At 37.4% G+C, this 23,285-nt stretch overlaps 2 protein-coding genes across 5 annotated transcripts in view; one reads left to right on the top strand and one right to left on the bottom strand.

Annotated features, from left to right (window-relative positions):
• LOC105252339 (nuclear polyadenylated RNA-binding protein 3) overlaps positions 1 to 10,970 on the bottom strand; it is an 18,147-nt gene extending 7,177 nt beyond the window's left edge. For both annotated transcript variants that reach the window (XM_011259669.3, XM_020027882.2), the window contains exon 1: positions 9,346 to 10,970. In XM_011259669.3, coding sequence (XP_011257971.2) covers positions 9,346 to 9,439 — 94 coding nt within the window. In that variant the 5' untranslated portion in view covers positions 9,440 to 10,970. The remainder of the gene's footprint in view (positions 1 to 9,345) is intronic.
• A 201-nt stretch (positions 10,971 to 11,171) lies between these two features.
• On the top strand, positions 11,172 to 22,542 carry LOC105252340 (ionotropic receptor 25a). 3 transcript variants are annotated; one of them, XM_011259670.3, is made up of 18 exons: positions 11,285 to 11,807; positions 12,981 to 13,144; positions 15,823 to 15,971; positions 16,392 to 16,544; positions 16,753 to 16,956; positions 17,280 to 17,446; positions 17,603 to 17,794; positions 18,089 to 18,259; positions 18,490 to 18,687; positions 19,067 to 19,285; positions 19,560 to 19,659; positions 19,961 to 20,138; positions 20,356 to 20,539; positions 20,768 to 20,889; positions 20,988 to 21,135; positions 21,269 to 21,438; positions 21,782 to 21,903; positions 22,129 to 22,542. In XM_011259670.3, exons 3-18 carry the CDS (start codon positions 15,887 to 15,889, stop codon positions 22,413 to 22,415), a joined length of 2,700 nt encoding a protein of 899 aa, XP_011257972.1. In that variant the 5' UTR covers positions 11,285 to 11,807; positions 12,981 to 13,144; positions 15,823 to 15,886; the 3' UTR covers positions 22,416 to 22,542. The 3 variants fall into 3 exon arrangements, with proteins under 3 accessions (XP_025266107.1, XP_011257972.1, XP_025266108.1); XM_025410322.1 differs by lacking the exon at positions 12,981 to 13,144 and having other exon boundaries at positions 11,172 to 11,559; XM_025410323.1 differs by lacking the exons at positions 11,285 to 11,807; positions 12,981 to 13,144 and adding an exon at positions 15,119 to 15,142.
• Positions 22,543 to 23,285: the final 743 nt, after the last annotated feature.

Raw genomic sequence — 23,285 nt, 5'->3', positions numbered from 1 at the left:
ACGATGCTCTCCTCGAGAAATCTTATCGCGCACCTCGTGTCTTTATCGTGATTCACTCGACTTTAATTTACGACGAGCGCGATATGGCGCGTGTCAATAATAGGTGGCTCGTTTCGCTCGAAAAGGAGAAAACTATCGAAACGTCATTTTCCGTTAAATACGCGACGCACGTTGGTCGTCGCGAGCGTGAAATTCTACGACGTCAAGCGTGACGTCAATCGCCGCTCAAATATTCACCTAGTCGTATTGACTAGTTGTACCGACAAGTTGTGTATTTTTGCGTTACTTTCAAGGCCAGATTGGAAGCGATCGAGAGATGTCCCAACATGCTATGCGTGTATATAAATCGTAAACGTAGAAATTGCAAACGAATTTACGCGCGACAGACGTGTATCCGCGATGCTCGCATCCTTCGCGAACGACTTTTCGCTCTCCACGGGGAGGAGCCATTATATTTTTTTCTATGTTGTATGGCGAACGAAAAATGGAAAACGCTTCGTTTATATAATATACATTTTTATAACATACCGCATTCTTCCGCAGAGCTGAACGAGTACGCGCTCGATACATTTAAAGTAAGCGATGGAGAGAGGCGGAGAGGTGGAACGCGCCGGCGGCGGCGGCTGTTCTACTCTCTAGCCTACGGTAACTTTAAGTACGACCCACGTTCTCTCTTCCTGATAATTGGCCATTTCCCTGCTGGCCGTGTCGCATTATAAGCTTAAACTTTTCGTCGTCGTCGTCGTCGTCGTCGTCGTCGTTTCTCGACCTAACCGGAGAAATAATTCTTAACGCGAATCGCGAATCGTCTTGAATTAGGTTATTTTCTAATTGCACGCTTCTTGGCGTAACATCCGCTCGTGCTTACACACGCTGCAGTCTCGAGCGATGAATATTATTTTAACGAACAAACGATTCTCATTTTCATATTCGAAACACTCGAAATGTTTGAATGCAGGAAAAGTGTGTCTCCTTCGTTAAACGAGGGACTGATTAAAAATATCGATCCGAGGATCTCGATATCATTCGGACGCGATATCATGTTTAATTACGGAGCCGCGCACGACTGATTACGACAAAAATGTCCCTCGTCTCGCTGCTGTATCGTCGCGGACGGCACCCGCGCTCGCCTCGATTTTGGACGCGTCTTTGAAAAGTTACAGCTACCTCCGGCTAAAGAAGAAAGGCGAGGAGCACAAGTTTCCCGGATAGAAGGGTCTCGAATACCAGCGAGACCGGTCCGGTATCAGCTGCGACTCGTTGCGGCTCCGAACACGGAAATTCACAAGTTTCGAAACGTTGCCTCGACGCGACAAATAAAAAGACGAAAATACTTTTGCGTCCGCCTCATATATATTTCACTTGTAAACTATAATGGAATTATCCAACTTTAACGTTAATTTAAATTTATTTTTTCCCACGCGAAAATTTGCCCCCGCGAGGGAGCCGGGGTATCACAATTTTCTAAGTACAAGGTAGAAAACGCGCAGCCGGCTCCGCCAGATGGTCGGTGAATCTACGATACCGTCGATAGAAATTTCCGTCGGGTCGAAATCATCCATAATCATCGTTTGGCTATTATCCGTTATCGTTTTTCACCCTGTACCACTATGCTACACGCTAATTCGCGTCTAGGCAAATGAGAAGATTGAAGCGTATACGATAATCTTTTGTCTCTTCTTCATTTCGGAAAGTGCAATTTCCGCGAGAAAAATCTGTTGGCCTGAACAAGGAGATGCGGGGAAATACTGGGGCGTCCTCGAAACTTTTCAAACTTGTTCGCAAACTCTCTCTCTGAAAGGGATACGAATTGAAACGCATATCGAGAAAAGTGCAAGGATCCTTCCGATCGATGAGGACGAAGAAAGGAAGCGAGCGAGAACGCGCCCTCTCGCGAATATAATATAACGCTGGATTAGAGCAGGATGTATCTTTTCCACCCTCGATGGAGCTCGGAGCACTCATAGGCGGGGCCATGCGTCTAAAGAAGACGGACGGGATCGCACATGTCCACCTCGGGTATTCATGTCGGTATTCATGGCGAGCAGCTGCCGAATGCACTTCAACACCATTACCTGCTTTTCGCAACGCTCGCTCGCGAGGCGACCATATCCTGGCCGGCCCTGGCACGCGCCTGCTTCCACGCGTTATGTGCCATTACGCGCCGCCACGATATCGACGCTCGCTTCATTAATAATTCTCTCTCTCCTTTTCGGTCAATCTCTCCCCCTCGAATCTGACTTTTTCCTCTTTTTTTTCCAGACAAAACACTTTAATTGCAACGTGCAAGAAATTGTAACTAGAGGCAAACATGTATCGCACGTTGCCATACGACTACATGTAGGTAAATGAAAACAGTTTCACAAAAGATTGAAAAAGTTGTTTCTCTTTCACAAAGATCACGCGTGTTTGAAAAGTATGTATCGCAAAGTGTACACAATATATAGAGAACGATACATGTTTGAGAGTAAACATTTAGCAACTTGCAACCACGATACGTAATTGTGTGTGCATTAGCAAGCATATTATTTATTATCCTTGTATAGACGAGCAACGTAAGGCGACAAAGCCAGAGTAAAAACAAACAAGATTTCGACAAATTAGTATAAAAATATATTATTTACTCACACACACGCGCGCGCACGTTCGCGCGATTGCATCAAAGCCGGTGGTAATTACTTCCGGATTTCACTGTATTCTCACGCAAATGTTTTTGTGCGCCGGCATACGGTATGTATTAAACTCGAAAGCTAAAAGTGTCGTGACATTTAGTAAGGTATGCTGTGGAAGGTATGACGGAAATGTATCTTTGACCAAATTTCAAATTTCTTTCCCTCTCTTTGTTAGAAATATATATATATATATATATATATATATATATATATATATATTTTTTTTTTTCCATTAATATTACTCCACTTTTAATATCAACTCAAAGTACAATAAAATTGTGTGTGAATTGCAAGAATTATATCTTTTTATCTTGTTTGTTCGTAGCATCTTGGCAAATCTTGATAAGTTATCGACTTATCGGGCATAAACTCGCAGGAAATAAGATTGTCGTCAATCTTTCGAATCAATTTTGAATGTAACGCGCACGAGCGTTAAGCGTTGTCTACTTGCAAGTTTTTATCGCGTTTACCACATGTTTCTCCATTTTTCGGATTTTCCGTAAATATAATACACGAAGCAGATTTTTCCCTTTTTCTCCGGAGCAGTTGACTTAACGCGATGGGCTATGCACGCTGAATATCGTTGGCAGCCGGCACATGGTCCGCATCGTGCTTTTCGAAGCCGCAGATGGTTCCTCCTGTGCGCGATTATGGTTTTTTTTGTCGTGCATGCCGCGTGTGCAGGCGGTAAAACACGTGCACTTTTCGATCATTTCTCGTCACAAAATTGATCGGTTTGCGAATATGTCGTATATGGTGGTATTCTTCCTTGTCCTGTCATTTATGCGCTATTAAGTACACGTAATATGTACTTTATCCGCTATCTCGACTCGTAATTTGTGTGATGGCGCGAGCAATTTCGCTGCTGCTACCGATATAATAGCGGTTTTCAAAAATATTCAATTCCATTCTCTTTTTATTTATTTGCGCGATACGCAAATTATAATTCAAATCACTTTTTAACACGAGTTTAACTCGGTTGTTGTTCGTCAAAATTTGTCGCTGGGCGACAACATTAATATTTTGTGTCGTTTTAAAAATGTCAGTTTTGAATTGCAAAGTTTTCTAGCTATTCCGTTTTGATTTTCAATATATTACAAATGTGTTAATCAAATAAATATTTTTATATAGTATTTACATAGTTTACAGTTTACGGTATATATGAAACGTTTGTGCAAAGTTTTATTTAGAATTTGACTTGTGACTCTATTCTATTATACATTCTCTTTGGAATTTAAATTATTTAAAACATTAGAGAAGCGCCGCGTATAATTTTTATATTTAATATTGTTCTGTACAACGGATCTTATATAAACTTATTAATAATATTAATTTCTTCAACAATAGAGCCGTACATTTTTTTGCAATTTAATAACTAATAATGATCGATTATATCGATTGAAAGACGAGATAGCGATGGCCTCCTACAATGCGAGGGCTATTAAATGTTAAAAAATGAAGTCGTTAGTAGAATAGATTTTAATCGTAGATAAGAAAAATTTACAGATGGTTGACGATACATGCAACTCATTATTAATCCACAACTGGAAACGAACAGTGTTTATTATATATCGTGTGTATAATTAATTATTTTTCAAATTACGAATAAGTTGATTGGATAAGAAAATTTAAACTTGAAATATTTTTTATAAGCCTCTTTCTAACAATAAAGTAATACAATAATAGTGCACCGAAAACACACTGTATTACATGCAGATTTTCTCATCTTAAAATAGTATAATTAGAAGCTATTTATTTCTGACAAAATATTTTCCAATCGGTACAATTTTGTGCTTGGTGAAGACTGCATTTGAGATTTGAAGAGACTACAACTATTTTTCTAAAACTATCATTTTTTTTTTAAATCGTACATTTATTTTTCTAGTCATTCATATTAAAAATACAGTTGTTGAAAAATTATTCAGTCCTACAGTTAAAAATTTTTGTGAAAATTTTTGCGTATATAACAATCGTTTTTTCGGTAAATGTCATTATTTGTTTACAAAATATAGTCTTTGATCGTACGCGAAAAGTATTGAAATTATATAAATTACACATTAGCAATCTTAAAGTGAGAAAGTGTATGATTATATTAGGATTTCTCTCAGGGGCTATGCCAAATATCGATTCTCGGTAAAATCGAAATAGATATGGAAGCCCGAAGAATGTTGGAATTTTCTAGCAGACTATAAGGAATATTAGGGGCCGATGCTACAAAACCCATTGCGAAGCTCTCTTGTATTGTTGAAGGATCGACAACACGAAGATGAATAAAAATCAGAAATGTATATTCAAATTCCTATATTGAGACATAAAATTGATTTTTAGAATCGACAACGACAGACTTTCGATATAAAACAACCACAATGTCTAACAATCCGAGCCGTTGGGATTCACAAATATTTGCTCTCAATTCTCAGTACTTGTAAATATTTGCGCTTATTACAAATAGTAAGGAGGTAAAGACGTGATTGCGCGATAAATACGAGTTTGGATAAAGTGGAATATATAAAGTGGTAAAGCGACGAAGGGAATTTATGGATAGGCTAAAATAGGAAGGGGAGAGAAACGAGCGTCGAGCTAAGCTGAGCCAAGTCGAGCCGAACCGAACGGACGATCTCTTTAGGAGGGAGTAAAGTGGCAGGCAGGGGGTGGTCCCGTCCTGTGCTACACCACGAAACACCTGGCATTTCTACGTCTGTTCCGAGGGCTCGAGCCCTCGCGGCCCTCGCCTCGCCTCGCCTCGCCTCGCCTCGCCTCGAATCGCGTCTCGTGCCTCCCGATCTTTGTCATATTATCCCAAACTGCATAAGCACCCTCCCTCCTGTGTCCCTCTGCCTCCGTTAGCGTTAGTCCACGTCTTTGCGGCTCGTTATGGACCAAATATCTATATCCCACAATACCGCTCCAGCTGTGAAGGAATAGGATTGTGCTCGCTGGTTGGATGGGATCTCAATTTTCCGCTCATTGTATCCAAGTCTTGGCAAAGTTTTACACATGTATATAAGAGAACAGTGGGCGTCTTTTCAATCTCGATATTTACTCGATATTTACTCGCATCGTAATTTTATCATTTCAATTACACATCATCGATCTACGCTTTCTTCTCAAATAAATATGCCTTTTTCTAAAATAAATATCAAGAAAATTCCATATTATATATGTTTGTAATAATTATTCTCTACCAGATATTAAAATGCAACATTATATTCACCTCCCTTCATAATTATTATACATAACCGATTGTGACGAAAAAAGTTGTCAACTTGATCAAATGCGTTTAATTGTCATCATATTTAAGTACAAGCGAATAAAATAATTGTAATATTTCAATCGAAAAATTATGACAAAACAAAATACATAACAAAAAATAATAGTCGAAAAATTTATATTTTATTTTATATATAATGCGCCTTGCCGCGCGTATCACATCGTATTGGGTCAAATGCAAAAGTAATCGAATGATTTCTCGAGAATTATATTTGCAGATTATAGTCTTGTTATAATCTTTTTACCTAAATGTGTACCAATGTAAATGGACTTTTGAGAATAACAACAAGAATTTGAAATGATGAAATTAAAATCCGTCATGCGATCTCTAGTTTGAAAGAATCGATTTCGATTAACCAAACATGCGCGTACATTTTTTTTTTGCATGCGCATTCATCTATATTGTATACCGAAGCAATCCTTTAGTAATAATGAAAATCTTCGCGATTTTATGTTATTAAACGATTAGATAAGATCAGAGAAACATTTTAAATTGTACAATGTAGCGTTTATTTTGAAACTCGTTGCGATATTATAATTTATCATTTTATTTATATTTATTCACTTGTGCACAAACAATTTAATAATCATGTAAGAAACATTGCGAAACATAACCGAATAATTTGTGTATAATCACTAACGACAATTGATACATACACCCGCGCATATACATTGGTATATTTCATAATCAGAATTTTCATATAGGATCTCTCAAAGTTGACTATTTGAAACATGCCATTTTTCATATTTACACATTTTCACCGACACTAACGTAATGTCATCTCTACGTAGTTGGTATCGCACAACTTTTATTCTTTTCGAAACATTTTCGCTTATCTAGTTCCACATTTGCCAAAGTTGCGGAGATTTGACTGTAGTATAGCGATCGGAGTAGTAATGCCCGGATCGATATTGTTATTTCTGTCGTAAATAAATTTTTCGCGAGCGAGCAATTTAATATCGAAAGCTGAAATATACCATTATAAAAATATCATTTCATCGTATTCTTGTCCGTTCCGAATAACAATCTAATAATCGGGAGACAATATAATTGATAGAATTCTAATCTTTCGTCAAAGAATTTCCGATATACATTTAACAAAGCCCTAACGATTAAATAGATAGTAAGATGTGATAAAAATAGGAATCTCCCAGAAAAGTGCTTGCTTATTTTACATTTTTGTATTACGAAACTTAGTCATTTATTTATCTCTCTTTATTTTAATCAGAATCAATTTGGATTCTAACCATTTTCGATACAGCACTTTCTCAAAGCGCTATTTAAAATGCTCGGAACAATTTCAGAATTTCAGAATTTCGAAAAAAAAAAATAACTTTTCTCATTAAGTTTGAAAAATTTCCATCTAAGAAACGAAAAATTATCGAGCCTTGTTTATTTTTTAGTTGTTCGATTAATCCATATCGCGTATAATATTCTAATGTGAATTAAAGCCGACATTAGGTGTGTGTGTGTAATAATTTATGTACTATTTGCCATCGGGGACAGCTTTGACTGTTCCGTGTAAAATTTCAGATGATCGCACGCACGCACTATATCGCACGCACGCAAATGCTGAGGCCTACAACACATCTCTTGCTATTGTTTTGTCCATCTTATCCGATCCATGTGTAGAATATATATTTAAAAAAAACACTAATATGAATAAAATGAATATATATGTTTCTAAACTGTAGTCTTTTGTGCGTCGCAACGTTTTTATCTTTTAAAACGCGTGTAATTTTTAATTTATCATTAAATTATACACATCAATTTGTAAGATTTTTTAGAAACTAATTTCAGTCTTTAAAGATTAGGAATAGAGTATACGAATAAATGATAACAATAAGTAGTACATAGTTTCGTTTACCAAACTACTCAATTGCTTTTAATTCAAGACTTTTTTACCCAAACGATATAAAAATTGCAATTTATCCGTTATATTCTCGTCTTGCTTGCGTCGCCGATATTCATAGGATTATATAATTGTTTCGATTGTATTCCTTTATACCGCATATACAATGCTGCGGAAAAATAATTTTCACACGTATTCGGAAAAAAAAGAATGCGTAGATCTCATCGCTATTTTGCAATCATTCTAAAAATACATTATTGATAAATACCGCCGTGTGAATGTTGTAAGTACGATTTATTTTCGAGTGTTCTATTTGTTTATCGTCAATCTTTATTGCGACCGATTAAATGGACAATTTCATTAATAAGTCTGTGACGCGTGATAAATGCTCGTTTAGATATGTAACGCGACGCCATATGACATACAATATCGATGATTTAATCCGACGATGACCCGAGATCAATCAAATCAAGCGATTAAATTTTGCCAGTGGGGTAATTCATTTATCGAAAGCGTTCAACATTCGGCAATAAATAAGAATTACATTTAATTTTGAGCAACCAGAATATATCATAAATCAATCAATCGGCGAGAAGAAGAATGTACGAGGAATACGCTTTTGATAAATGTTGAGCGCTACCGATCGCGACGAAAGAATGACATTTGAAAGCGTAGCGGACCCGAAATAAGAGATTTCTCAATCGCTTCTCTTCAATTTTGCGAGAGTCCACAATTCCAATGAGAAACGATACGTAGCGAGAGACGTTACATTTTATACCTACGGTTTGTCTCGATCATCGGAGTTTGAAGAAAAAAAATGCTCCCTAGACGTACATGTGCGAACGCATACGAACGCGTCTCGCGGCAGCTTTTACAGCGCGTCGTCGTCTACACAGTCTTGTCCCTCTTATTCTGTCTAGACGTCGCTCGCCGCTCGCCGCTCGCCACGTACGTACGAGTACATGCACGGTTAGGTTTACATTTAACAGCATGCCCCGCATAGACATACACGTGTCCTTTCGCGTCCCGCGAAATCGTAACCACGTTCGCCAAACGTGCAACGATTTAATCTTTGGATCTCGTGTATCTTTCGGACAATCGTTAATAAGGAGCTTCGAGATGTCGACGTTTCGAAAAATGAGGCGCGAAAGGCGATTTTTCGAGAAATGCGTGCGTTTTGTAACTACATTTATATATATTTTTTATAAATTTTTTTTCTTTTTTTCGAATGCCGGCGCGAAAAATGTCTCTCGTAACAATTTGACACATTTGACAGGAGCGGATAAAAGGTTACAAAAGACGGGGAAATTCCAGGCGTAGTATATTTATATACGTGTACACGCACGTGACGTACGTATATATAAAGAATTGGACACGATTGCGATTGAGAGAGAGACCGTCTCGTCTCGTCTCGTCCGGGGCGGAAACGTTCGATGCGTCAAACTGTCGCGCCGCGACTATGCGGCTCGCACCGACTAAATTTGCGAGCCGCCACGGGTGTGTGAGTGTACTAATCGTGTGTAATAATCGTATCTCGTATGAATGCTAACCTGAAAGCCTGTCGATGAAGCGTAGCATGCCAGTGACGGGAGATACGTAATGGGGAGCCGATTCAGGGAGCAGCATTCCACCGGCGATCGGCATTTGGGTCTTTCTCCCGCTTTTCCTCGGATTCTCCGTCGCGTCCGGGCGCGTACCGTCTCACCCTCTTGCCTTACTTTTTCTCTCCCCTTCTCTCTCTTTTTCTCTCTCTCTCTCTCTCTCTCTCTCTCTCTCTCTCTCTCCGTCTCGCCGTCTCCTCGTCTCTCGGGCGCGGACGGATCGGATGGAAACGTCGGGTGGATGTATACGTCGAAGCGAGACGTCGGAGCACTCTCCGATGCCGCAACGAGGGGAGTGCGGGGATGAGTGTGGGGTGATGCGAGTTCAATCTAACCTAACCTCTCTCTCTCTCTCTCTCTCCCCCTCTCTCTCGCTCTCTTCCGTCCTCGTCCTCGTCGTTTCGTCGTCGTCCTCTTCCTCCTCCTCCTCCTCCGCCGTCCTCCTCCACCGCCTCCTCCACCTTTTCCGTAAAGATACACACGGAAGAGACTCGCGACAAATCACTCGAGTTTACGGCACACACGCGGGGGACACCTCCATTATCCGGGAATTTTTCCACGGTCTCCGATTCGATCCGCTCCGGCAAGCCGGTCGCGTCCGTCTCGTAGCCCGCGTAACCCGCTCGTACGTACGCGTGTCGCGTCGCGATGAAAACTCGACTCCGAGCTCCGCTGGCGAACAGGCGGAACGAGCGAACGCGAACGCGAGCGCGAGCGGTCGCGCTCGCGACGCGAGAACGAGGCACGCCGCGAATCGACCGCCGCGAGTCGGACGGAGACGGCGCGAGACGAGTAAACGCCCGCCCGCGCGCGCGACGCGATCTAGACTGTCGTGCGTCGACGTCGACGTGCGCGCGGGTGTATGCGCGCGTGTAAATATACCAGGCCACTCTGAATACGCGCACATGCGCGCGCGAGGCATACGCTGACGATGACACGCGCGCGCTCACTTGTCCTACTGACGTTTCAGATGCCGCGCACAGTTTACCAACAGTTTGTAACGCGTGTCTGCGCGTGTGGTAGATGCAGACGCGCGTGCGTGCGTGTGCGCGGGTGTCGCCAGCACGGTGCTTTGACACTTCCGAATGGCGCCGCGTTGCGCCGAGCCGCGCCGGCCTGTTCTTCCCCTCTTTTCCTCTATCGCGCCGCCGACACGTATGATCGATTCACGCAGAAATCCACGCGTACGTCGTCTCTCTCTTCGCGCCACGATCGTTCCTCTCACGTGTGTCCATGCGTCGCCGTATCGCTCGCGGCGACAATATCTTCCTTTCCTCTCGCGCGAGTTTTCCAAAATTCAACGTACTTCTCGTTTGGAAGAAGGAAAAAAAAAGTACGATGCCCCCGTGTGCCCTAGAGCTACGAAAACGACTCGACTCGATACGCTCCTTTCCCGTCGACACCAACGCGTTATCGTGGTAAACGAATACGCTGTTGTAACGTTGTCGTTGTTACAATCGCGTCGATTATCGTTGCCGCATCAATCTCGGAAACGTTCAATGTTGCCGAATGTGTCATTGTGACGTTTACCACTGGCGAGCGAGAATTTTGACGTTGTCTTTTCGTAGGCCCAGGCGGATACCCGCACGACGATCGGACACTCGCACCGTCGGACGCAAACTAGAAACGAAGCAACGGCCGAGGACAGCCGAGCCGTCCAAGGGTCGAGTCTCGAGTCTCGCGTCTCGCTCGACAGTGTCGACCGTAGCGCGCTCTAGCGCCAACGTTAAACGTACGATTACGTCAAGCCGTAATCACCCTACCAATCGGAACGAAGCATCTTGCGATCGGCTACTCCGATTGGTCAATTTCAACCGCGACCCGTAGGGCGATTACGACTTTGTCGCTCGATTGGCCGAGCGGTCGCCTACCGACGGTCGCTATTGCGTCTCCAGCTGACACGTCATCTCGCAATCCGCAATTGGAAGTACCAGTCGTGCGATGGCGTTTGTAAATGTTGAATCCCTCTCGCGACCATTCTTCGCACGCTCCATCCGCGATATCTATCGTAGCGATTCAAAAAGTTTCCTCGCTTCGCTCTTTTGTACGATGTCACGTTGCTTCGCGCCATTTCACTGTATGCTGCACTGGCACCTGCGCGCCCGCACCTGTACGCTGCTGCCGACGGTCACTACCGACACTACCGACACTACCGACACTATCGTAAGCGATCGTTGCCCGCGGTAATAGTTGCGACAGTCATTTATTTATCGACAATCGCGTCATTCGTCGCTTGTATATATCGTCTTATTTTATCGCTTCCATTTTGTCTTCTTCGGATATTAAACGCGACGCATAATTAGATGCTCTTTCAACATTTACAACGCTGCTGTGTAATTATTTACGAGACACGAGCAGACGAGATTCATAATCGCATCGAGATTCAAATTATAACCTATTATCGATCACAGGTTTGTTGAATTCGCTCCTAACAATCGATATCAAACGCAATTTTCTCTTCCACTCTTTATTTTCTTTTAATCGATATCGATCGTCTCACATCTAATTGTACATATATATTAACATCAGAGTCGGAGAATTTTAACGATATTAAACTTTGCACCCAAGTTTTTTTTATTCAAATCTATGTAATTTTAACAATTAAAATTTGATACAATATTATATATTTGGAATCCGCGCGCGCGCGCGCGCACATACAAACTAATATTACATAAAATGAATTTGTAAATATCAAAATACAAAAGGCAAATTTCTTTAAATGTACAAAGACGTTTTTTAGCAAGCGACACGGAGGACACAGCGTAACACGGTGAATTGGAGAGGGTGACCCTCTCTACGGTGAATCATTTCATTCTTGTTTACATTCGACAAGGATAAAGTGATATTCTGTGTCGCTTGCTGAAAAATGCCTATATATATTCGTATACATGTACACGCCGAAAAACGCAGTAAAATATTCGCGCCGCACCGATATTTGTGTTTGTGTGTGTGTGTGTGTGTGTGTGTGTGTGTGTGTGTGTGTGTGTGTGTGTGTGTGTGTGTGTGTGTGTGTGTGTGTGTGTGTGTGTGTGTGTGTGTGTGTGTGTGTGTGTGTACCTACACAGCACACGTAATACACACGTACTATATTTCGTATACTATTTAAGAAACTGAGATTGAGATGGAATATTTTGAGAAGAACGGGCACAAACACACACACAAATCAAACTTGATTGAAAAATATTGCGATAAATCAAATTACTGATAAATCGGAAATTAATAATAAATCAAATTACTCTCTCTTTCTCTCTCTCTCTCTAAAAAAAGCATTTAATATAAATCTGACTTTCATTTTTATATCGATTGCACTCACATTTTTTTCACTCCACTTTATTGATTTTTGAACTAGTTATTATTATCCGATTTGAACAAATGACACATATGCACATTCCTGTACAAGGAATTTTTCTCTTACATAAATAGAATGGAAAATCTTAAGATGTAATTCTTTGTGCACAAATTATTACATAAACTTATAAATTTTATTTTTTATGCGTAAAGACATTTTGCGTTTTAACTGAGTTTGTACAATATGCTACTACTTTTTTTATAACATTTATTTATAATGTACATATTTATTGTAGATATATATTGCGTCATGTTTTATCGAGAAAGAGAGAAAGGCTTTGGCAGCACCATCCAGCTTAGGATGCGCCATATTTATTCGATTGGACATTGGCGACATCTAACGAAAAGAAACTTACAACATTTGTCGTGGAAGATAATTTCCGAAAATTTCCATTTGCAGGTAAATATTTATACAAGTCGTTTTTACTTTATATCGATACAAATAGTTGCATTATATTACAATAACCTTTCTTTACGAGTTACATCTGTTTATCGAGAGATTTAATTTTAAATCAAAATGCACAAATATAATTTGAGGATAAAAGATGCAATATGTAAAGGTTATAATAATAAAAAATTTTTTCATTTCTTATTATTTAATATTGGATGAAATGATGTCACACACAAATGAGAAAATTGTGAAATGTGACACAAGAGACACAAAGGTATAAAATATCGACAAGTATGTCGTTTTTACATTGGTAAGATATTTATTGAATTTGCCCTGATTTATCAATTATCATTAGTATATTTGTTGCATACTTTTACATTTCTACAATATACTTTTATACATATGTATATATATATATATATATATATATATATACATATGAATATAATATAATATATTTAAATATTATAATATATCAATGTGTCATGTAATGTGTGTGTGCATATACGCGCGTGTTCGTTGCATATCTTTTATATGAAAAAATGTTAAACAAAAATTAACATAACGTTTTTATTAAAATAATTATACGTTTTATACGTGTCAATTATATGTAATTATATTACACACGGGAATAGGAATGACGCTTAACGCGCATGAATTTATATATTCATATGCAAAAACATTTTCTGCATGTATTTTCCATACATGTCCCCAACACGAGTTTAAATTCACGTATAATGTAATTTTCTATATTGTGGCATAATATTTATATCAATTATTATATTATCTACATTATTCAATATCAATTATTTATAATTATACAATATCATTTATCTGGAAAAAAATATATTTGGGAGAAATATACGTACATTGCACTATTGATTCGTGGATGGATAATATGTGGATGAAAAGTTTGCGTAATGAATACATCAATTGATTTATATTAATATAGACGACATTTTGTGTCGAACGCGATGAATCGTCGCCTCTTCAAAGCCATTTCAAATGGAATCTTACTTTCCGCGTTAAATATGTGATCGATAAAAAGGTTTTATCAACTAGTCAATCCCTAGTCACAATATCCGTTTTGTCGAAAACACGTTGCCGCGACTTGGAACAATCTAAAAATAACGAGACAACTATCGAAGCATCTCATTCCTGCACCTGTCGCGGTTTGCCGTTCGCCGTGTCTAAACAGCTGCGATACCGATTTCGATTTTGATTTAAAACATTATTATTCCCTGCGATCGCGCATCAACGAGTCGCTGTCTTTTCAAGCGTTAAAACCTAGTAATCAGCTCCGAAGAAGCAAATATGATTATTCATGCATTTTGAAAAATTTCACATTTATTTATACATACAATACGATTTGTCAAATATACAATATACACGTAATAAGATGTTACAGATATATATGTATCTAAAAATTATATATTACGTCTATATATATATATATATATATATATATATATATATATATATATATAATTATATTACATTAGTAGTGAAAGTACGTCGTAGTGAAAGTTTTGAAGGATATCTTTCTGTTTGGACAAAAAGTTTGATCGACGCCAATTCATCGAGTTTGCATTTTTTTTCTTACGATAATTTAGCGTCGCGAAATTTTGACAATTATTTCTTTGCGATGTATATAATTTATACTGCGAAAATTGTTATTAGAAAATGCACACTTTTTGTACGTATCAATTCCCATTTTTGTATGACGTGGCTTATTATCGATTAAATGCTTGGAGTTGTCAACGATGGAGCGATTTACGATTATACCTGCGGTAAACGCAGTGTGTGACATATGTATTGTATAGTGAATCAATAATATGCGTATCGATCATTTCGTCGTAGTGGCATATTACGAAAGCTTAATATCATTATTTCATCATTTATTAAGAGTCGTTATGGGCTTCCACAGCCACGGATAATTAATAACTAACAAGTATAACCAGGCGCGCATTGGCCTACATGCATTGTGATTTGATAGTACTAGTATAGGTGCGCAACATAATTTTCTTTTTCACCGTAAAATATACCATCGTAATAAAGATTACGCTACTTGGACGATATTAGTATTAGTTATAAGGTGTGAGATCTTGATGTCGTCGTTACTTTTATCGCTATCATCGCTCCTTCTTTGCTGCTGCTTTGTTGCCGTGTTTAATAAACATCGTTTGAGCTTTCTCTCGACTATATATATATATATATATTTTTTTTTTTTTAAATAATATAAAAACTATTCGTAATTTCGCAAAATATCAAACGAAAATGATACGCGCGTACATCAATTCAATTATTAAACGAAAATAATCCAACGATGAAACTTGTTACGTGGTATAAAAGTGTAGCCTCCTCCTAATAATCCCATCAAAATAACATGGTGGCACGTGGTGTTAGATTTATAAAAGATCTACAACGCGCAAACGATAAAAAATCTGTCCCTGAAAAATCTGCCATTTCCGACGATCCCGGATATATATTAGGGTTGTTATACGCGGACTTTACAACGCGATAAATCGATGGCCCGATGGCCGATAGTCGCAACGAGCAGGAAAAAGGGATTCACGATTCGATAGGTGCCGATATATAATATTCATAAGCAATCGTTGTGTCTCCGGCGTGGCATCGGCGCAGGCGTGACCGTCGTCGCTTCATCGCGCCATATCATATTGTTCTAGCACCTGCTGCCCGAAACAAGACAAAAGTTGTTCCTTCATCCGTGCGACCTTAATCGACTTCGCCATGAGGACGAAAACGTCGCCCGTATTGATATCGATTCTCGCCTTCTTCCTGCCATTTGTGCTTTGTCAAACGCCGATGAATTTCCGTAAGTGTGCGATTTTTTTCATTCGAGGAGAGCACGTTTCGAAAATGATGTATCATTATTTATCTCCCTCTCTTCCTCCTTCCTTTTCCTCTTTCTTTCCTTTCTTTTCATACATTTTCATACAATAATTCAAAATTAAATAATAGATATTTCAATTGATCGAATGATCCTTGCGTTTATTTATTAGCGAGACACATTTTTAAGATATTATTATACGCTTTCTACGATTCTCCCTTCTGTATCCCTGTAAATAAACGAACCATACAAGTATTTAATGCGCAAAATATCGACTTTAAAACACAACAATTTGTCATTTAATATAAATGCAAAAAAGAGCACGACACCTGCGTGAAGCAATGATTTTTCGATGATTGTTGACGTGATTAACAATAATAAATATTTCTTCTGTTTGTTTCCAAGTGGTTGTGATAGAAGAAGCCGATTCCTCTATCTTGGGTATATTAAACGACGCAATTCCAGAGGCAGAACGGAATTTTGCTAACGATATGATTACCGTTCACGTTTCCACCGTTACGGTAAATCGCGAGAATGTTGACGCAAGTTTCGAGAAAGGTACAATGTATATATATATTTCATGTATTTTGTACAAACTAAAATATCAAACCAGATTTATTTTTAATACGCGCCATTGTCCCTTAGAAAAAAGTGTATATATATATATATATAGTATATGTATATACACACTTTTGAAAAATCTTTTCCCACATGATAAGAAATATACAATTCGCGAAAAGCTATCATTTTTTATTTCTTTCTTTAGTTTGTGCCGTTCTATATAAAGGAATAAGTATCATATTGGATATGACGTGGACCGGCTGGGACAAATTACGAGTCGTCGCAGACGAAAGGGGAATAATATACAAACGTGGCGACTGCAGTATAAATCCATATGTTCAAGCGATCGATGATCTTTTGATTATGAAAAATGCGACGGATGTTGGTCTAATCTTTGAAGATGAAAGAGGTGCGCAAAGATATTTGTGTTTGTGTGTGTGTGTGTGTGTGTGTGTGTGTGTGTGTGTGTGTGTGTGTGTGTGTGTGTGTGTGTGCATGCGTATATCTTGGATTGCAAATTTTGAATATTTTGCGCACAATTTATTTTATAATCTACTCTATTTTGTAATCTACATTTGTGGACAATTTTTTTACCGATAATGTATCAAAATGAGAAGGATATATAATGTATACATATACATACACATATATGTGTAGACAGCAACACAGTTTTTGTATTGTGTGTTTTTCAGTACTGAATATACATAATCACATGTATAATAATGATTTTAGAACTAAATCAGAGCCTTTATTATCTTATTGGAAATTCGATAATTAGATTGGTAGTCATCGATGAATTGACAGAAAGAACTGTGTCAAAAATACAGAGTATGCGGCCGTCACCATCTTATTATGTCATTTACGCTAGTACATCCAAAATGGAAGAATTATTTAAAACGGTAAAAACACACCCACACAAGGATATATGTATATCTATCAATTGGTTTAAAAATAGTTTAGAATATACACATATTGTAAAAAAATCCCTTCAAGATTTTAAATAACAAAACATAAAGTTTTTAAAAGGTAATCTTAATAATAAGCTTATCTTTTAGGCTATCGGGGGAGGGCTCGTTAGAAGAGATGGTATTTGGAATTTAGTGTTTACAGACAATAATTATCAAGACTTTCGATATATTACCGGTGATCTTCAATTGAATATTTCATTCACCATTCTTACTATGAGGACCGATATTTGTTGTCGCTTAATGGGCGAAGCATCTTGCAATTGTCCCACAAACTTTAAGGTAAGTTATTCAATGGAACATTACTTTGAAATTAATGGGGTTTATGTGTATACTATTTGAAAAAGATTTATTCACGTTCACCTCACATATGGAAACTGTCTATTAATAGTAGTTGTATTATTAGTCAACGTCAGATGGAATCCTCTTTTTTTTTCGAAAAGAAATAAATTTTTTCCCGACAACTATCTGTTATCTTTAAAAGAAAGAGATGAGAGAGCGAGAGAGAGAGAGAGAGAGAGAGGAGGAAAAGGAAATTATATTTAAAAAATCATATTATATATGTATATATATTAGATATTCCCTTATTATTTCAAACGTTTGATTGGCTTGATCATAAGTTTGATGAGCGACGTTCAAAAGGCGGGCATAAGTGTGACGCCAAAGACAGGTCAGTGCAATAAGCCCATCGATCCTACTACAATTTCGAATATTACTGCGGAAACATTCAACAAGATTTTAATGACGGTGAGTATTGCCAAAATTAATTTCAAGAATTCAAAATTAAGAATTGTTATCTGACACACACACACACACACACACACACACACACACACACACACACACACACACACACACACACACACACACACACATCGCAATTTATCGATTGCAAAATATTTCGAAAAAGAAAAGAAATGCAAAAGATGCATTTTGTACGTACATTTTTCCTACTTACTTACTGTTTCACGTTCTAGAGATTGGACAGTAATGACACTTTTGAATACTGGTCAGAGAAGGCGATGATTACTTACAAAGCAGAGATCGAGTTACAAACGGTTAGTCGCGGCTCTGTGGATGCGCTCGCGATTTGGACGAGACGTACAAAAATTAAAGAAGCAGACGGGAAGAAAATAGAACCAGCCAGGCGATTCTTCCGGATTGGAACGGCACCGGTAAGAACGCCGCTATTGCGTTTCACTACGTTCCTATGAACGTTTCGTTACGTATCATTAAACGATGAGGAATAACATTATATCTTGGAACAAAGAGTCATTATTATTTTTAATACTTTGAAGCACATTTATGGAAAGGACAATAAAATTGTCAATTGACAAAATTGTCAATTGATTAAATACTATTTTTAATTATTAGAATAAAACTGACGACGATCTTTCAATTGCTTTAAATTGACATTTTATTTATATACGCAAAATGTTCACTGCATTTTTAAATTATTCAGTTTGGGGTTGCACTTTGCCATTTACTAATAATATTGCGAGTCTATCAAATTTTGATTTAAATCAAATTAAATCGTTAAATTCGATTAAATAGGCAGTCCCTTGGTCGGTTATTAAAAAAGATCCAGCGACGGGCCAAGAAATGCGCAACGAAGGAAAGGAAGTCTGGGAAGGTTACTGTATTGACTTTGTGAAAAAATTATCCGAAGAGATGCAATTTGATTATGATCTCGTTATCCCTGAAGATCAAGAATTTGGCAAGAAATTGCCCAATGGCGAATGGAATGGTGTAATAGGCGATCTGGCTAAAGGAGTATATACAAGTTTAATTTCTTAAAATAAGATTTGTGTGTACTTACACACATTTCTAGTCGACAAAGTTTATTTTTTCTCTTTAATTTCAACATCGATGTCATTTGCAAAGGAAAATTGAAAAGATTTTTGAAAATTAGAATATTTCGATGATATATCATATATACGTCATATATTTATATATCATATATTATATATTATATATTTTCTGCATGACTGTAGCGAGAGGATATGCGTTTATATGTATTTATGCTTTGTTAATAATGCTCTTGTAGGAAACTGATATTGCTGTGGCAGCATTGACAATGACGTCCGAACGGGAAGAGGTCATTGATTTTGTTGCTCCATATTTCGAACAGTCTGGTATACTCATTGGTACGCGCGCGCATTTATATTTCTTTCTTACAATATACATAAATGTATATGAGAAAGACACATCACTTTGACACAGCATATAACAACACATCTTCTCTTTGTTTTCTCTTTTTCGATTTTTGACTCTTTTTTTTTTTTCTCTCGCGTAGCGTGCCTAATTCAGTTCTGATTGTGAGTTGCAAGCTTTAGCTCGAGATATTGCTTATGATTGGACATTTAATATTTATTATATATTTATTATATTTAGAATATATTTATTTATACATGATGATTATAAAATATATAAATTTTTGTTTTCAAGTAATGAGAAAGCCAGTTCGTAAAACGTCATTATTCAAGTTTATGACGGTATTGAGACTCGAAGTCTGGCTTAGCATCGTGGGAGCTTTAACTTTAACCGGTATTATGATTTGGATACTGGATAAATATTCGCCATATAGTGCGAGAAACAACAAACGACTCTACCCTTATCCTTGTCGGTATGCACATTTCGCGTTTATCAGTATCATTGCATTATCGCTTTTCGTTCTGCAACTTATATTAATAATAATAATTTCGCAAAAATATTAACAATTATTTCGTGTGTTCATCAATTTGCTCATCTTTTATTGTATCGTTATATTAGCAATTTGACTTGTAATTTTCTCATTCCTTTGATATATTATAGCCAGTAGACTAACACATGGTATATTTCAGAGAATTTACATTGAAAGAAAGCTTTTGGTTCGCATTGACATCTTTTACACCACAGGGTGGTGGCGAAGCCCCAAAGGCGTTATCGAGCAGAACTTTGGTTGCAGCCTATTGGTTATTCGTTGTACTGATGCTTGCGACCTTTACTGCAAATTTGGCCGCTTTTCTTACCGTAGAAAGAATGCAGGTATATATATATATATATATATATATATATATATATATATATATTTATTGTTATTCGTTATTTATATTACAAAATTTAAATTTATTGGAGATATAATACCTCGTTGTGTGTTTTACTTAATTTTTGAGACGGGTATAAAGCATTGCCGCAAATATTATGCGTCGTTGTCAATACGAAACACATTATTTCTCGTGCATTAATATTCGCATGTATTATTTCGTTACATAGTCGCCTGTGCAATCGTTGGAACAATTGGCGAGACAATCACGCATCAATTATACCGTTTTAGCCAACTCTAGTGCCCATCAATATTTTGTAAACATGAAAAATGCCGAGGATAAGCTTTACACGTGTGTAAAAATTTCTCTTTCGTCAATTTGTATGCTGTTCGAAGATTATTAATAACATTAATGCTGATGTACACGTATTTCATATCATTTACTTGTAGAGTATGGAAAGAGATTACATTAAATAGTACCAGCGATCAAGTAGAATATCGTGTCTGGGATTATCCAATAAAGGAACAGTATGGTCACATTCTGCAAGCCATCACACAAGTCGGTCCGGTAAAGACAACCGAGGAAGGTTTCAGGAAGGTAGGAAAAAGAAAAAAAGAGAGAGAAAAGAAAAGGAGAATTCTTTTCTATAAATTTTTTTCGATTTTCTCACTTTTAATTCTGAATCATAAATAAATACTTGGAACGAATAAAACAATCGTTATTTCTTTAGGTGATAGAGAGTGAAAATGCAGAGTTTGCCTTTATTCATGATTCGTCTGAGATAAAGTACGAAGTAACGAAGAATTGTAACCTGACGGAAGTGGGCGAAGTATTTGCCGAACAACCATATGCCATTGCTGTGCAGCAAGGCAGTCATTTGCAAGAAGAAATAAGTAGAAAGTCTGTGATTGATTCTTTCCACTTTTAATCGCACTCGCATGTCCATTCCCAAGTTATTCTCATTTATTATTAGCAATATGGTTATTGTTGCTACTGAAAGAAATAATTTAAAATTTCCACGAATATATATGTTGCGTTGCCAATTATAAAATAATAGCGTTAACATTTTCGCGTGTATTCTTGCATATAACGATTGACAATGAGAGAAAATAAATTTATTTCCTAATTTAAATTTGAATAGAAATGAAATTGTATAAAAAGTTTTATAATCATAAATGTATCATCGCATCGCCACAAGACATACGTATGACAAATGTATATGTAAAAATAATATTCTTTGTAGGATTCTCGATTTGCAGAAAGACAGGTATTTTGAGATGTTGGCAGCCAAGTACTGGAATCAGACGTTGAAAACTCAGTGTCCGAATTCCGATGAGAACGAGGGAATCACGTTAGAAAGTTTGGGTTAGTTGTCTTTCATTTCGCTTACATTATTAAAAATGTTTCATTATAAATATTTAACATATAAATATGTAATACAATACATGACGTATAAAAAAGAGAAAAGATGAGATAAATACTGAGAAACATTATTATTATTCGAGACGAATTATAACAACATACTTTTCGATTAGACATCACTTATATCTTTCTTACATAGTTGATGCAAATAGTTCTTTCTTAATGCAGGAGGTGTATTCATTGCGACTTTGTTTGGTCTCGCTTTAGCAATGATTACGTTGGCCGGCGAGGTTCTTTATTATCGCAAGCGTAATATTTCTCAAAAAGGAAAACAAAACGATAAAAGAACGATTAAAAAGAATACTGAAAACGACAAGATTATTATGCAAAAAATCGCATCAAAGCTTCAAATGAAGCCTGCGCCGACAGACGCAGTTTTCGGCAAACAACTAAGTCACACGCCGCGTGTTTCTCACATTTCTGTTTACCCACGACATTTTCCCTTTAAAGAATAAGCTATGCTTTTCGACGATAATTTATCACATCACAAACTGTAAATCTATTTATATCACGAATTAGTCCATGTGTGCTATATTTTTCAAAGACAACTCTCTCCCTCTTTCTCTCTCTCTCTCTCTCTCTCTCTCTCTCTCTCTCTCCCCCTCCCTCCCTCTCTCTCTCCCCCTCCCTCCCTCTCTCTCTCTCTCTCTCTCTCTTTCTCTTTCTCTTTTCTTCTTTTCTTTTTTAAATACATAAATACTACTTAAGGAACGTATTTTTAATAAAATTTGTCACAACGACTAATTGTGCGCTAATAAGTAATATTCTTGTTCAAGGGACCATGTATTTCACAATTACATATACAATATACATTAGCTTTTTTTTTAAAGAGATGTATACTTCTTTTTAAAAAATTTACGCATTAGAAATATGCATCATATAAAAGTAGATAGTATATCTCTCGACAAACTATTGCGTCGAGGTAAAAATATACTATATGACGTGCGGTCATTGATCCTCGAATACTTTCACATTGTATAGCTTTGCTTCCTAAGTGCAAATAGGGTAGAAACATTATCTTTCGTATTCTTTTACTATCTATTTTAAAATTTTACATGTATCACTTGTGACACACTCTACAAGGATATAATTGCCGCGGAGTGCACGATAAATTTACAATTTGTTGATTTCTTTCGTATATGTAGTTAATTATTAATTGGTTTCCTTAAATGAGTAATCAATTAGTTGATAATAGTCACGCAAGTGCTGTGTTAGTAATATCGCGGAAAAAGAAGCCCGAGTCGTATTTATATAATTTCTTCACATCACAAATCATAACACACATACACGCGCGCGCGCACACACATGCACACACGCACGCACGC

This window comes from Camponotus floridanus, unplaced genomic scaffold (genome assembly GCF_003227725.1).
Source record: "Camponotus floridanus strain SB8 unplaced genomic scaffold, Cflo_v7.5 scaffold31, whole genome shotgun sequence".
In the NCBI taxonomy this organism is placed as follows: domain Eukaryota; kingdom Metazoa; phylum Arthropoda; class Insecta; order Hymenoptera; family Formicidae; genus Camponotus; species Camponotus floridanus.
Note: the sequence above shows the minus strand (reverse complement) of the source record. Positions and strands in the feature narration are given on the sequence as shown.

What these genes read in the sequence shown, in the direction of transcription:
- LOC105252340 (XM_025410322.1), top strand. Translation starts at nt 11,351, where the DNA reads ATGTTGAATCCCTCTCGCGACCATTCTTCGCACGCTCCATCCGCGATA. An exon ending in CCGACACTACCGACACTATC is followed by an intron (nt 11,560 to 15,822) that starts GTAAGCGATCGT and finishes ATATTGTTCTAG; the next exon opens with CACCTGCTGCCCGAAACAAG. An exon ending in ACAGTCTGGTATACTCATTG is followed by an intron (nt 19,660 to 19,960) that starts GTACGCGCGCGC and finishes TTTGTTTTCAAG; the next exon opens with TAATGAGAAAGCCAGTTCGT.